This window comes from Ceratotherium simum, chromosome 29, assembly GCF_057802395.1.
Source record: "Ceratotherium simum simum isolate JZ-2026a chromosome 29, ASM5780239v1, whole genome shotgun sequence".
Classification (NCBI taxonomy): Eukaryota; Metazoa; Chordata; class Mammalia; order Perissodactyla; family Rhinocerotidae; genus Ceratotherium; species Ceratotherium simum.
In genome coordinates this window covers 40850457-40866683 of record NC_141928.1, presented here as the reverse complement: position 1 = coordinate 40866683, position 16227 = coordinate 40850457, and the positions used below count along the sequence as shown (strand labels likewise).

The window sequence follows — 16227 nt, the reverse complement described above, 5'->3', positions numbered from 1 at the left end:
CAGACAATCATACCTTGTTACAGGTACACACGCTGCCACTCACAAGTACACACTCGCACTGCCAGCCTCCTGTCACACTGCCATTCAGCCGTTCACAATCAGCCAGATATTGCTGCACCTGAGAGCAGGTGGCTGCTGGACCCTATCCCTTCACCTTCCACACCTGGGGATCAGGTCCAGCTCCTGCTGCACTGGACAGGCCTTGCTGGGCAAGTGCCTCTGAGAACCTGAGGAGGAGGCTTCCAGAGCCGCAGCTTTCCAGGCAGGCTCCAGTGGAGCAAGCAGAGGTGAGGGGCTGGGCTGGGCATGTTTAAGCGCACAGTGCTCTCCTGCCCATCCCCAGCATCACCCCCACTACAGGCCCGAGGAGCTTTCCGGAGCTTCCCACACTTCTGGGGAGAAGACTTCTTAGCCAGCTTGATGTTTAAAATTCAGCTGGAGCCCTTAAAACTTCGAGCGTGGACGCTGAATGGGTTTGTAAAGTTTCGGTAAGTCCCTCCGGAGAAGGGCACTCATACCCATACCAAGTCAATTCTCCATGTCACATCCCCTCCATTGCCATTACTCCATCTGTTACTTCCTCCATCTCATCTTCTTATCCCCATTACGTATAAAAACCCCCCTTTCTACCTCACTTTTACGAACTGCACTCATTATTCATCTCCCATACCAAACCCTTCAGGCATCCATTTTCCATAAACATCTCCTCCAGTATTTCAACTCTCTACATCTCTTTCTTTCAACCCATTGGTAACCCATTTTCCACCTCAGCCATTTCCATTTGTCATCCCTCATCCCCCTCCATCAGTACTTCATTTTCTGTATCAACCATCTCCCCTCCCTATACCAGTCCCCCTTGCCATTCCTCCTCATTTTTCATTCCTGCCTCTACATTAACATCCTCTTCATTCTTCTCCATCAAAGGCAGTGCCAAATGCTATGGGGCTCCTTTGTCATTCTAACACGTGGCTTGTGGGTAGGGGGAAGGAGGGAGGGAGGGAGGAAGGGAGGGAGGAAGGAAAGGAGGAAGAAAAAGGCAATTCCCGAAAGAGCTTGCCCCGCGTCTGTGGAGTCAAGAGAATTATAGGTCTAGAACAGCTAGCAGGTGGGTGCCAGGGGGGAAGCTGGCCGGAGGAAGAGGTAATGCAGGGACAACCAAGAGGAGGGTGGGAACACTGGCAAGCCATTCCACTTGCCCTCTGCCTAGAGGCTGCTATAGTTCTCTGGGGGCACCCTCTTGGTGTGCTAGGGTTCTTGCCCAGTCTCAGGGGAAAGAAGGTGTGGGCTGAGGCAGAGATAGCAGACCACCCCCAGCTCCCTCTCAGACAGCTTTCACTGCTGCTTCCAAAAATGGCTGCCCTCCCCCAGATGCTCTTTCTTCTCTGCCTGCTCCAACCCCAGCCTCTCCCACCAGGCATGACACGCTGGTAGGGGGAGAAGGGGGAGTACCCGCCTTTATGGAGCCTTCTCTTCGTCAGAGTGAGGTGACTCCCAGAACCATGAGTCAACCCAGCCACCTGCAACAGGCCCTATGGGGGCAGGAGCTAGGGCTGTTGTCTCTGCCTACCTGGGGCCTTGAGGCCTCCCCTTACCCATTACAGCCCTCACTGCTGCCAGGAAACCCCGTACACCTCACTGAAGCAGTCAGAGGCAGAAAAGCAGGCCTCAGCTGTGGCTGCCAGCCCAGGACATTGCTAGAAAGACTCTAGTTCTCCGGGCTTTGGCAGGAGCTGGCCAAGTCTCAGAAAGGCTGGAGAGTGGCTTCTGGCCATTCTCCCAAATAGCTGTAGCTACAGGAAAGTCCCCTTCCCTTCATATCCAACACAGAGACAGTGGCAGAGGGAGATGAGAGTAGAAGAATTAGAGCCCTAGGTTTCTCCCTCACATAAAAATGCCCTGCACCCAGCTTAGAAGGGACTATCAGAGGAGTATGGGCCTGGCACTGGGACAGATCCTAAACCACAGGGCAGGTGAGAGGGTGGGAGTGGTAGGGAAGGGACTAAGGAAATGGTGGTTAGTGCCCAATTGTCTCCTAACGACTAAGTTTAAAAAAGGCCCTACCCTCAGAATGCTTTTGTTCACTAACACTGGTGCTTAGGCAGCACAGTATTAGTGAACAAAACATGTTTTCACACACAGTTTTGTGTGTAGACACTGGGAAATTAGTAAAGGGAACTGTTGCCCTGGTTGGGGGAAGGACAGTGTTACCCCCCTGCTAATGAGGGAGTTAGAAATGGCAATTTCCAAAGGCTGTGCGTCATCCTGTGATCTGAGACACATGTGATGCTTAGCATAGTCTGGGGATCAAGGGCAGGGAGACCTGGGGTCTCCAGTGGCAGAGAGGACTCCAGGCACCCACACCCTGACTCAGCCTGGCTGGCCAGGACAGCTGCCTGAAGACCAGGCCTCTGCCCAGTCCTGGGCCACTGCCCCAGCTGCCCTTAGCCCAGGCACCATGCCTGAGGCATCACGTAGGAGCCTACAATGCTCAATGACCTCACCCAGTCCACTGATCCTTGCCAGCTTCTCTACGTGGATCTGTCAGTCCATGGTGCTGCCTCACCCAACAGGGCTTCTCGGGGGTCCTCAGTCTGGCCCAAGGACCTGGGCCTTAGCCTAGCCCCAAGAAGTGGGCCACAGCCCCCAGCTTCCTGCTGGGAAAAGCTGCTGGGAGCTAAGGAAAGAATCACAGAATCCTAGAATGTCAGAGCTGGAAGAGATCATCTAGTCCAAACTTTTCATTTTATTTATGGGGAGACAGAGGCCCACAGAACAGGCATGACCTGCTGAAAGTCACACAGTGAGTCATTTAGGGCTTGCAGGATCATCAGGAGCAGGTCTGGGGCAGAAGGGAAAGGGGCATCAAGGATTGGCCCTGGGTTTCTTTCAGAAACAAGGAGACCAGTGCCGGTCCAGTGGCTGTGATGGGCAAGGATTATTACAAGATTCTTGGGATCCCGTCGGGAGCCAATGAGGATGAGATCAAGAAAGCCTATCGGAAGATGGCCTTAAAGTACCACCCAGACAAGAACAAAGAACCCAACGCTGAGGAGAAATTTAAGGAGATTGCAGAGGCCTATGATGTGCTGAGTGACCCTAAGAAACGGGGCCTGTATGACCAGTATGGGGAGGAAGGTAAGAGAGCTATGCTCCAGCCTGATACTGGACCCCTGTCCTTGTCTGGGGTCCTGCTATGAGACCCTGTTCTCATAGCAGGGAACTGGAGGTTGAGGAGGGGGTGAGGGAGGCAAGTGTTCCCAGCACTGACACCCAGAGGAGAGAAGAGACCACCCACTTCCCAGCCTCAGCTTACCATAGTTCTCCCCGCCTCTCCCTGCCCCTCTCCATCCTCAAGCTCAGGCCTTAGAGAGGTCTGAAGCTAGAGCCAGAGGCCTTCCCCCTCCCTTCCTTACCTCCCAGCCTTATTAGTCCTGCCTGCAGTTCCTGCAGCTTCATTGGCCGATCAGGAAGGTCAGGGAAAGGGAGTGTGTGGCTTTCTGAGGACAGAACATCTACATTCATCAGCATAAAAGTTTGGCCCTAAAGCAGCCTGGGAATTAACCACTGGAGCTCAGAGCTAGAGAGATGGTCGTCCCCTCCCTGCCCCGTTCAGGCCAGCAGAAGAGAGGTGGAGTTTCGCCTCCCTGAGGAAGTGGCAGGGATCCAAGGGTGGAAGGGGAACTGCTGCTGGCATCTGGCCCCCTCCCTGGGGTAGCTGGTGGCAACGCACAGAGTAGCAGGAAAGGCCCAAATAAAGCCTCTGAGAGGGCGGCCCCTCCCAACACATCCCACGGGCATGATGTAGCTGCTAATTCTGGGCCTGCCCCTCAGGGCCGCCTGGCATCCGCCAGCCACAGGCACCTGTCAGGCTATATTAAGAGACACTGTCACAGCTGAGGACTCTCCTTCCCTGGAGGAACTGTCCTTCCTCCCCAACGGCATCCGCCTTTCTTCCACATTCTCCTCCTCACTCTCCCCACTCGCGCCTCAAAATTAGATAGGCTAATAATCTTCCCTCTCCTCCTTGCTTTGTGCTCCATGCCCCTATCGTCTGTGCACCCCAGTCCTCCAGCCCCTTCTTCTTATTCTCCATGCCACTAGTTCCTTCCCTTTTTCCCTGCTCACCTACTAAACTTGCCAACTGCCAGATTCACCAGGCATCTGCTGGAATCCCCAGTATTCTCTCAGCTAAGAAATTTTTCTATCTGGGTTAGAGGGATGGCAGCTGTAGGGGTGGGGGAAAGGGAAGCAGTGCGGACACTGTGCCACCCTGTGGCCTGTCTAGGAACTGCACTCATTCCTCCAGGGGCCTCCCCTCTATTTAGGAAGAAGGCGGGAGCTAAGAGAGCTAGACTAAGGAAAGGGCAAAGCTCAGCCCCAGGCCCAGACACCAGGTTCTAATGCAGATCTACATCCCGGGAGGGCTCCTGAGGATGCAACACAACCCTAAGGAGACATCCAGGACCTGGGGAGGGAGAAGCAGCCTTGGAAATGTGGGTTATATTTCTGTCTGCCCTGCCCCCTCCCCAACTGCCAGCCAAAACAGTTGTGCACACAGACTTTGTGCACAGCCCTGGCTGGGGACAAGTTGTTCCCAGCTTGAAAAGCGGGTGGTAGGGTACAGCAGGAACCCCTACAGAGAAATTACCCCATCCTGTCATCATTAGTCCAACCTCCCTCTCTCAGTGAGCTCTGCCAAGCTTCTTGAACTCACCTGATAATCAGACCCTCAATAGAAGGAAAGAACAGATCCTGGGTTTTAGGAGAAGGGTCAAGAGGCAGCTTCCACGAGTCTCTGAACTGCTGCCACTTGCCCTCTCTAATGAAACCCAAATCTGCCCTTGTGGTCCCAGGAAATAAGAGGCTAATTTAGGCTCAGGCTTCCACAGCCAGTTGAAGTTCTAGATAAAAGAGAAGAGTCTCTTCCCCTAGCCTGGGCCCCACTCCTGAGTCTACATATTCTAGACCATTTCTCAGTGGTAATGCCTCCGCTGTCCTCCCCATGCCCCCACCACCACCACTACCATCCCCCCATGAAGGCTGCCTCCAGGAATCTGAGCCCCTTAGACAGGACCTGACTCTAAAGAGAGCAGCTGGGGTCACCGCCTGCAATGTGCCAGCTCAGTCATGCATTTTGGTCCTCTGACATCAGGTATGGGGTGTGGGGCTTGCAGTTGTATAGCTCCAGGGAGCTCCATTTCCACTGTAGTCTGTGTCTGTCCGATGTGTGAATGGTGCCCCTGGAGTTGTGTAACACTGTGAGCCCTGAGTGTGGGAAAAAAACATTTGAAAACTTTTTCTAGAGAGAGAGCTCCTCATCTCCAAGCTAATGAGCTTTCCTGCATTTTTGGGCCTTTCTGATCTCCCATTTGGGCAGAAGTCAGGGAAAGAGGGAACTGTGCTGGCAGCAGAGTGAGAGTGGGCTTCCTCCTGGACTGTATCCCCTCCTTATTTAGGACAGGTCACTTACTAGCCCCCTGTGTGGTCAAATCCTGTCTGATTGCCTCTTGCCCTATGTGTCTTTGGAGATAAGCAAACATTTAGGAGCCAGGTATGACTTGTAATGTGACCCCAGGCCAGCCACTCAAGGCTTTGTGAGACATCTTTGGGTGATGGGTACATGGAAGAGATTACAGGACTGGAAGTCACATCCTCCAAGTCTTCCAGTCTTAGCTTTTCCACATATTTGGGAACTCAGCTTCTTTGAACCTCAAGATGTGCTTTATTATTAAACAAATACTTAAGAGTAGAAATTAATCTTGCCAGAGACTTTTCTTACTCTATTAGGCCAGCCCTCTCTGGGAGTTCAAGGTTGCTTCTTTCACTAGGCCCGTGAACTGGGAGCAGGCAGTGGGAAGAGACTGGGGGAGGGGGGTAGGGCTAGCCACACTGCCCCTAACTTCTCCTCCTTCCAGGCCTGAAGACCGGCGGTGGTTCGTCAGGTGGCTCCAGCGGCTCCTTTCACTACACCTTTCATGGGGACCCCCATGCCACCTTTGCCTCCTTCTTTGGTGGCTCCAACCCCTTCGATATCTTCTTTGCCAGCAGCCGCTCCACTCGACCCTTCAGTGGTTTTGACCCAGATGACATGGATGTGGATGAAGATGAGGACCCATTTGGCGCCTTCGGCCGCTTCGGCTTCAATGGGCTGAGCAGGGGTGCGAGGCGAGCCCCAGAACCACTATACCCTCGGCGCAAGGTGCAGGACCCACCTGTGGTGCATGAATTGCGGGTGTCCTTGGAGGAGATCTACCACGGCTCCACCAAACGCATGAAGATCACAAGGCGGCGCCTCAACCCTGATGGGCGAACTGTACGCACCGAGGACAAGATCCTGCACATTGTCATCAAGCGTGGCTGGAAGGAAGGCACCAAGATCACTTTCCCCAAAGAGGGCGATGCCACACCTGACAACATCCCGGCTGACATTGTCTTCGTGCTCAAAGACAAGCCCCATGCACACTTCCGCCGAGACGGCACCAATGTGCTCTACAGCGCCCTGATCAGCCTCAAGGAGGTGGGGCCTGGGTCAGGTTGTGTGTGTGCATTGGCGGGGGAATGATGGGGACTTTCTTTCCCCACTTCAATCTTTTCCTCCCTCCCCAATCACTCTACCCCACCTTTTCCTCACTCTCTGCCTCATTTTCCCCAGGCGCTGTGTGGCTGCACCGTGAACATTCCCACCATTGATGGTCGAGTGATCCCTTTGCCCTGCAATGATGTCATCAAGCCAGGCACCGTGAAGAGACTCCGTGGGGAGGGCCTGCCCTTCCCCAAAGTGCCCACCCAACGGGGAGACCTCATTGTCGAGTTCAAAGTTCGCTTCCCAGACAGATTAACACCACAGACACGACAGATCCTTAAGCAGCACCTACCCTGTTCCTAGGCTCTGCCCCAGCCAGCCTAGAGTCTACCACAGCAATACCCCCCACACTCACCCCACCCAATGTGCACCCAGTTTGATGTCCGCTGGACACTGGTAACTTTTTCTAAAATGCAAAAAAAGCCACTAGTTTTCAGGAAAATGTTCCTGTCCCTGACCCCTTTCAGAGCTGGGCTGCCTTGGGGGAGTGGGAGGGAGGTGGGGAGAGCTAGCCCAGGCCAGGGGTCAATTTTCATGTCACTAGCTTTGAATCCAGTTTCCACTCCAGTGGCTGGAGAGTGACCCGAGTGCTACTTGAAGATAGATTCCTTGTCCACGCCTGTAAATAGCATGTCCTCCTGACCCTCTCAGCTTTGCTAATACCTCTCCTCTCCCTCCTCTTTGGCTTCCTCCTGTTGGGAGAGGAAGAAGATAGGAAGGGCACTGCTTTCCCACCCTAGCCCACCCCCAGATCCACAGTGTCCAAGGTTATCACACACATATTCATGCACACAAAGCATTCACCTAGAGCTGTCTGTGCCTCTCCAGGGTTGAGACAGGAAGGGAAGGTCCAGCACCCATGAACTGGGCCACTGAGCACGAGACACTTTTCATTTGGGGCAGGGAGGTGAACGGGGCCTCAGCAGCCTCCTTGACAGCTCCCTGCCCAGACCCTGCAGAGCGCGAAGTTCTGTCCTCCCTGCTGCTCTTAGGAGTGTGCGAGGGTGGAGGAGGGGAAGGGGCCTGCTGTATTAGGGCTCAGAGGTGGGGGGCAGGGTCCATCTCCCAGCCTTCATCAGGAAGGGAAAAGGCTTTGGGGTCAGGTGGCAGCTATTCCCCACCAAGAGATTCAGGGTCACAAGTTTCTCCCCACACCTCTGAACTCAGGGTCTAGCCACCCCCAAACTTCAAATCCCATTTTTGTGATATGTGAAACTACTTATTTCTCACCCTTCATGGAGGCTGTGTGGGGAATTTCCAGCCCTTTGATGTCTGTGTGACCCCACCCTGCTCCCACAGTTATATAAAGGTCAAATAGTGAAGGAGCTAGGGGAAGACTGCTTCAGCCAGGTTCCGGGGTGGGGTCTCTAGGTTCTCTCACTTTGACAAGCCCCTGAATGTTTTTATAGTAGTTTTTTTGTATTTTTTTGTAATGACAGTATTATGGAAAAAAATAAAGTATTTTAAAAATACTGCATCTAAGCAGGAGCCATGAACCTGGGATGGGGGTGGGTGTGCAGTGCCACTGTCAGCTCCCCCCCAGGGCCCTGGTCACCTCAGAGAAGCCTAAACAGGCCCTCAATATAAGGTGAAGCTGGCTCCTTCCTTCCTCTAAGCCCAGAGTCCTGCGATTTCCAAAACGTATACTCCACACAGAGCAGAGACGGAAGATACCACTCAGCTATTAAAAGAGACAAGTTATTTGGAGAGAATAAATATCCTTGGTTATGGGAAATAGAGACTATCCTCTTTGAAGAATGTGCTAGCATGACAACTAATAGATTTTCTCTCCATGGACTGGAATTTTCCTCTGAGAGAAATTTTCCTCCTAGGAGAGCATGGAGGAGGCCTTTCTGGCTGACTAGAAGAGACGCATCCCCAGAGACAGAGCCTGGGACAATGGAGAGGGCGGCTGGAGGCACCCAGTATCGTTGGCAGGGCCTGGCGGGGGACACAGGCTCCTTGGGAGACAATGAACACCACTGCTGATTCTTAAATTTCACAGTTTTTTGGGGATGTCTGCGCTGGGCTCTGAGCTCCCTGTGCCTGCTGAGACAGCGCTGGTCCTCAGGGCCTGCGTGCTGACTGTGTGACACACTTGTTACTCTCCTTGGATCTGGGTGGAGAGGAGTCCTCCAGTCGCAGGAATGCCCATCCGCAGCCTCTGCCTGGGCGTGGACTTCCTCCTGGTGCTGACTTGCCTCCCCAGATTCCTCTCTAGGATCAGGCCCATGATGGCCATGCCCTCCTGAGCTTCAGTGTCTCCAGTGCCATGATGACAGCTCTGCCTTCCCCTGGGCCTAGGCTCCACACAGAGGCTGACACTGACTAGGCTTTTAACAGGGACCTTCCTGTCCCTGCATTTTTTCCTGGGACAACGCCAGTGAAAAAAAGCTCCTTGTCCTTTTATCCAAGGTAATTTTGGGAGGAGCCTGTTCCTTCCAGTGCAGAAACCAAGGGGTCTTGCTCACAAGGGTATCTGCTAATCCCTGGGCCTGGGCAGGGAGATCCCCAATCCTGCATCTCCTACTTGATGCTCTCCTGCTTAGGTCGCCTAGGCTTGTCCCTCTCTTCACTTGGGGCTAAATTCTTGTCCTGGCTCTTCCCTGAGACCTGAAGCTTTGGGATCCAGGTCTGCTGGGCCAGACTGCCCCCGCTCTGGCCTCCATGTGGATATACAGGACCTAGAAAACTGTCACATCCCCACTGAGCACTCTGGGAATGGGACTCAGACCTTAGAAGCTAGGCTATCTGAGGCCAGGGGCACTTCAGTGCAAAAGCCCTGAAGCTGGCTCTGCAGCGTTACCTTCTTGGATGTTGCATGGGGGATTTATGGTCCTTTAATATCTGTGTAACCCTACATACACACACACAAACACACACACACACACAGAGCTGTATAAAAGTCAGAATAGTTAAAGAGCTGGAGGAAAGACTGGTTCAGCCAGGTCTTGGGGAGCAGGGTCTTTATCGGGTTTTCTCACTTTAACAAGCACCTGAATCTTTTTATATTAGTTGTGTGTGTGTGTGTGTGTATGTGTGTGTGTGTGTGTGTAATTTTGCAAATGACAGTACTATGAAAATCATTAGCTCATTTGTTTGACAGTAATATGTTCTTTAAGGCTTGGCCATCCCAAATCTTGGGCAACCAGCATTCTTGGTGGTGGGGGCATTCCTTCGTCACTAGAGCCCCGTGACCACTCAGATAGCCCTTTAGCTTCTGGGCATCTCCCAGCTCACTGATTCTCAGACCATTTTCCCATTGTGGCTTAGGAGCTGGAGTCTTCTTGGACTCCACTCTCTCCCTGGACTCTTTGGCCCTTGAAGGAATCCCTAAATTAATCTCCAACATCTTTTTCCTAAAGTGGAAACTGCAAGAAGATGCTCCCCTCTGTGGTAATCCCCTCCAGACACTCCTCTCTGTTCCCTGCCTCTGGGGCACTGCTCCTCCATGGCTGGAGTCTGTTGGGACACACTCCACTTTCATCCCTTGAGTCATATCCTGCCATTGCTTCACTTGGAGTGACTCTGGACTGCCTCTCTTGTCCCCCATATGGTCCCATTCTGCCACGATTTGTCCGTGATGGTGGGTGTGAGAAGCCAAAAAGTTTATCTGCTCTTCTCCTCAGACTGAAGGTCGTGTGAGCCATGACCAACATCTCAAGGCCCTCCGGCCTTCCTTGCTCACAGCTGAGGGGACAGGAAGAGGACTATCCAGAATGGGGACTGAGTCTTTAGTGATTGGCTTGTCTCTCGATCTGCATAAGGGTTTCCTTCAAAGAGCTAAGCAATCTCAGCTTAGCCATCCATGAAACATGGGTGGCTAAAAGAGAAAGGTGCCTGGGGAAGGGGCCATGATTGGGTCTCTCTCAACTTCACAGTTTTATGGATTCAAGGACCTTGAGAGGTAAGCTCTACCTCTGCCACACACAAAACCATATAACCTGGGCTTCCTAGTGCTTGTCTAATGCCTATATCAAGGAAGGAAAGCTTCTAAGAGGTATTCAGGCAATGTTCCTGATTCATTGAGGGTACCAAATTTCTAGTTTCCAAGTGGCTATATGACTTCTCATGAGGGGTCAATGTATTGTTGGCAGCAAGCCATGAACAATACACATCTGTAGGGATCCCACTGTGATAGATCTGCCTCAGCTTCTTGCCAAAGTAAAACTTCAAGGCATTTTCCAGTTTCTTCCAGTCTATGTTTTCATTAACACATTGATAATTCATTCCCCAAGCCATTCCCTGAGTGACTCAAGTCACTTTTTATCTCCTCTGCAGAATCAGCCCCCAAAACCTTAACTGGGTAGCTTCCTGAATTCCTTGATAGATTACATTTGGGGCCTTTCTCAGGCTATGCCTCAGACACTTCCCTAGGTCATTCTCTTACTAAAACTTTGCTGGTCCCCTCACATGGAAACTTCTGGGTGCCGCAATCTAGTCTTTCTTAGATCCCTGCTGCTTTGGCCCATAAACACAGAGGGCCGTGAAAGTCTATGACTGATTGTTCCTTGGCTGAGACTTGTCTGTTAGTTGCCCTGAGGCTGCATCACTGCCAGAGGCTCTTGGGTCCTATAGGCCAGGACACACCAGTGTTAGATGAGATTCTTTCAAAGGTAGTGCTCTAATCGGTTCAAAATAGTATTGCTTATAGAAAATTCTCTAGGAAGACTGGACACTGGCACATAGGCCTGGGAGGACAGGCTGTACTGACAAAGGTTAAAACCCACAAATTTTCAATCTGCTTCTGTAACAGGTGTTAAATTTCAGTTGGGGTGAGAGACTGTACCTCATGCTGGGTCCTAGGAAAAGATAGTCCAGAGACCCTAATCTGGGCTGGACAAGAAGGTAGTAGGAGTGGGAGCAAGGATTGAAGGTGGGCCTGGGGTAGGGGCTGGGAATGACACAGGGTTCAGGGTTGGGGAAACAGTGAGGAATCTAGCCTGCATTTAAACCGAGGGGTGGAGGAGTGGACATTAGAGATTCCACTGAATAAAACAAATGGAGACTCTAGTGGGCAGTAACCATCAGAAACCAGGACAGTAGCCACAAGGGACTGACTGTGCAGAGAGGGGAGACCCTAGAAGAGCTGGCTCCATTGATGCTGCAACTGGTTCCCCCAGGTTTGGGGATATGCTGAAGACTGTGCAGTTGCTCTGGTTTGTCATCAGTGCTACACAATGGTTGGGAGCATGTCAGAAAGTGACTCTAAAATAGCCCTCAGCAAAGACTGGGAGACTCATTGGTTCCAATGACTTAATGAAACCTCTGTCCAATCATTAACTGACCTCTAAGCTAACCAAGCAGAGACTTCAGTGGCCACACACAACAAAGAATATAGACTTTACAGAATTAATTCAGAAAAGTCACTATGCAACAACAAACTCTGGAGAGAATATGATTTCTAGAGTTGCCACATTATTTAAAATGTCCAATTTTCAACAAAAACTACAAAACATGCAAAGACACAAAAAAGTGTGGCCCATACACATAACACAAGGGGAAAAAGTAATCAACAAAAAGTGACCCTGAGGAAGCACAGACATTGAACTTACTAGACAAAGATTTTAAATCAGCTATTTAAAATAGGTTCAAAGTAAAGAAAACTGTTTTAAAAAGCTAATGGAAAATGTGAAAACAATGGACCACCAAACAGATATTACCAATAGGAGATAGAAGTTATTTTTTTTATTGATGTTTTAATAGTTTATAACATTGTGAAATTTTGGGCTGTACATTGTTTGTCCATCACCATATATATGTCTCCCTTCACCCCTTGTGCCCACCCCCTACCCCCATTGCCCCTGGTAACCACAATACAGTTTTCTCTGTCCGTGTGTTTTGGTTTATATTCCACATATGAGTGAGATCATACAGTGTTTGTCTTTCTCTTTCTGGCTTATTTCACTTAACATAATGCCCTCCAGGTCCATCCATGTTGTTGCAAATGGGATGATTTTGTCTTTTTTTATGGCTGAGTAGTAGTCCATTATATATATATACCACATCTTCTTGATCCAATCATCAGTCAAGGGACACTTAGGTTGCTTCCACTTCTTGGCTATAGTGAATAATGCTGCAATGAACATAGGGGTGCATAAGCCTCTTTGGATTGTTGATTTCAAGTTCGTTGGATAGATTCCCAGTAGTGGGATGGCTGGATCATAGGGCATCTCTATTTTTAATTCTTTGAGGAATCTCCATACCATTTTCCATAGAGGCTGCACCAGTTTGCATTCCCACCAGCTGTGTATGAGGGTTCCTGTTTCTCCACATCCTCTCCAACATTTGTTGTTTTTTGTCTTGGTGATTATAGCCATTCTAACGGGCGTGAGGTGATATCTTGGTGTTGTTTTGATTTGCATTTCTCTGATGATTAGTGATGTTGAACATCTTTTCATGTGCCTGTTGGCCATCTGTACATCTTTGAAGAAGTGTCTGTTCATTTCCTCTGCCCATTTTTTGATCGGGTTGTTTGTTTTTTTGTTGTTCAGTTGTGTGAGTTCTTTATATATTATGGAGATCAACCCCTTGTCAGATATATGTTTTCGAAATGTTCTCTCCCAGCTGGTGGGTTGTCTGTTCATCTTGATTCTGGTTTCGTTTGTCTTATAGAAGCTCTTTAATCTGATAAAGTCCCACTTGTTTATTTTTTCTTTAGTTTCCCTAGTCTGGGTAGGCATGTCATCTGAAAAGATTCCTTTATGACCAATGTCAAATAGTGTATTGCCTATATTTTCTTCTATGAGTTTTATAGTTTCAGGTCTCACCTTCAGGTCTTTGATCCATTTTGAGTTAATTTTTGTGAATGGCAATAGCAGATGGTCCACTTTCATTCTTTTGCATCTGGCTGTCCAGTTTTCCCAACACCATTTATTGAAGAGACTTTCCTTTCTCCATTGTATGTTCTTAGCTCCTTTGTCAAAAATTAGCTGTCCATGTATGTGTGGTTTTATTTCTGGGCTTTCAATTCTGTTCCATTGATCTGTGTGTCTGTTTTTGTACCAGTACCATGCTGTTTTGATTACTATTGCTTTGTAGTATGTTTTGAAGTCAGGGATTGTGATGCCTCCTGCTTTGTTCTTTTTTCTTAGGATTGCTTTAGCTATTCAGGGTCTTTTTTTGCCCCATCTGAATTTTAGTATTCTTTTTTCTATTTCCGTGAAGAATGTCATTGGGATTCTAATTGGGATTGCATTGAATCTGTAGATTGCTTTAGGTAATATAGACATTTTAACTATGTTTATTCTTCCAATCCATGTGCATGGGATGTCTTTCCATTTCTTTATGTCATCATCGATTTTGCTCAATAATGTCTTATAGTTTTCATTGTATAGGTCTTTCACCTCCTTGGTAAGATTTATTCCTAGATATTTTATTCTTTTTGATGCAGTTGTAAATGGTATTATCTTTTTGAGCTCTCTTTCTGTTAGTTCGTTATTAGCATACAGAAATGCAATTGATTTTTGTAGATTGATTTTGTACCCTCAGACTTTGCTGTAGTTGTTATTTCTAATAGTTTTCCAATGGATTCTTTAGGGTTTTCTATATATAAAATCATGTCATCTGCAAATAGTGAGAGTTTCACTTCTTCGTTGCCTATTTGGATTCCTTTTATTCCTTTTTCTTGCCTAATTGCTCTGGCCAAAACCTCCAGTACTATGTTGAATAGGAGTGGTGAGAGTGGGCAGCCCTGTCTCATTCCTGTTCTCAGAGGAATGGCTTTCAGTCTTTCCCCATTGAGTATAATGTTGGCTGTGGGTTTGTCATAAATAGCCTTTATTACGTTGAGGTACTTTCCTTCTATACCCATTTTTTTGAGATTTTTTATCATAAATGGATGTTGGATCTTGTCAAATGCCTTCTCTGCGTCTATTGAGATGACCATGTGGTTTTTATTCTTTGTTTTGTTGATGTGGTCTATCACGTTGATTGATTTGTGGATGCTAAACCATCCCTGCATCCCTGGTATAAATCCCACTTGATCATGGTGTATGATTTTTTTAATGTATTGCTGTATTCAGTTTGCCAATATTTTGTTGAGGATTTTTGCATCTATGTTCATCAGCAATATTGGCCTGTAATTTTCCTTCTTTGTATTGTCGTTGTCTGGCTTTGGTATCAGGGTGATGTTGGCCTCGTAGAATGATTTAGGAAGAGTTCCATCTTCCTCTATTTTTTGGAATAGTTTGAGAAGGATCAGTATTAAATAGAAGTTATTTTTTAAATATAGCCAAATAGAAACTTGGAGTTTAAAAGTCCAATAACTGAAATAAAAATTCAATAGGAGCTCAAGAGCAGATCTGAGCAGGTCGAAGAAAAATCAGTGAAGTTGAAGATAAGTCAATTGAGATTATCCAGTGTAAGGAAAAGAAAGAAAAAATAATGAAGAAAAATGAACAGAGCCTAGGAGACCTGTGGGACACCAACAAGCATAACAACATACAAATAATGGGAGTCCCAGAAAGAAAGAAGAGACAAAAAGGGGCAGAAGTAATATTTGGAGAAATAATGGCCAAAAACTTCGCAAGTTGTCTACACATCCAAGAAGCTCAACAAATTCCAAGTAGGATAAGAGATCCACACTTAGACACATCATAATCAAACTGTCAGAAGACAAGACAAAGAGAGAGTCTTGAAAGAGGCAAGAGAAAAGTGACTCATCACATATAGGGGATCCTCAATAAGATTAACAGCTGATTTCTCATCAGAAGCCATGAAGGCCAGAAGGCATTGGATGACATAGTCAAAGCTCTGAAAGAAAAATTCTATACTCATCAAAACTGTCCAACAAAAATGAAGGGGAAATCAAGATCTGATAAACAAAAACAGAATCCATTGATAGCAAATCTGCCCTACAAAAAATACTAATGGGAGTCCTTCAGACTGAAATAAAGGAAACTGGACAGTAACTCAAATCCACATGAAGAAATAAAGAGTAATGGTAAAAGTAACTAGAGAGGAAAATATAAAAGATAGTATAAATGTGTATTTGTTTGTAATTCTTTTTTTCTCCTATCTGATTTAAAAGATGCCTGCATAAATAAATAATGATAGGGCCGGCCCCATGGCTTAGTGGTTAAGTGCGCATGCTCTGCTACTGGCGGCCCGGGTTCGGATCCTGGGCGGACACTGACGCACCGCTTGTCTGGCCATGCTGAGGCCGCGTCCCACATACAGCAACTAGAAGGATGTGCAACTATGACATACAACTATCTACTGGGGCTTTGGGGGACAAAAAAGGAGGAGGATTGGCAATAGATGTTAGCTCAGAGCCGGTCTTCCTCAGCAAAAAGAGGAGGATTAGCATGGACGTTAGCTCAGGGCTGATCTTCCTCACAAAAAATACAAAAAAGAAAGAATGATAAATATGTATTGATGGGCACACAGTGTATACAGAGGAAATTTGCATGCCCATTAGAGCACAAAGGAGGAGGAAGGAAATGGAGCTATATAGGAGCAAAATTTTTATATACTATTGAAATTGCATTGGTATTAGTCCAAACTAGATTGTCATAAATTAAGATTTATTAAGATAAAGATAAAATAAAATAAGATAAAGATAAGATTTATTACAACGAATTAATTAAGATAAATTATGATGATTCCAGTCCCAGGGCAACCACTAAGAAAATAACTCAAAG

At 48.0% G+C, this 16227-nt stretch overlaps 1 protein-coding gene across 1 annotated transcript; it reads left to right on the top strand.

The window, feature by feature from the left end:
• The first annotated feature begins 293 nt into the window (after positions 1-293).
• Positions 294-9667, top strand: DNAJB5 (DnaJ heat shock protein family (Hsp40) member B5). The gene is made up of 4 exons (XM_014797480.2): positions 294-488; positions 2891-3135; positions 5916-6517; positions 6653-9667. The coding sequence occupies exons 1-4, from the start codon at positions 307-309 to the stop codon at positions 6884-6886; spliced, it is 1263 nt and encodes a 420-aa protein (XP_014652966.1). The 5' UTR covers positions 294-306; the 3' UTR covers positions 6887-9667.
• The last annotated feature ends 6560 nt before the right edge of the window (positions 9668-16227 follow it).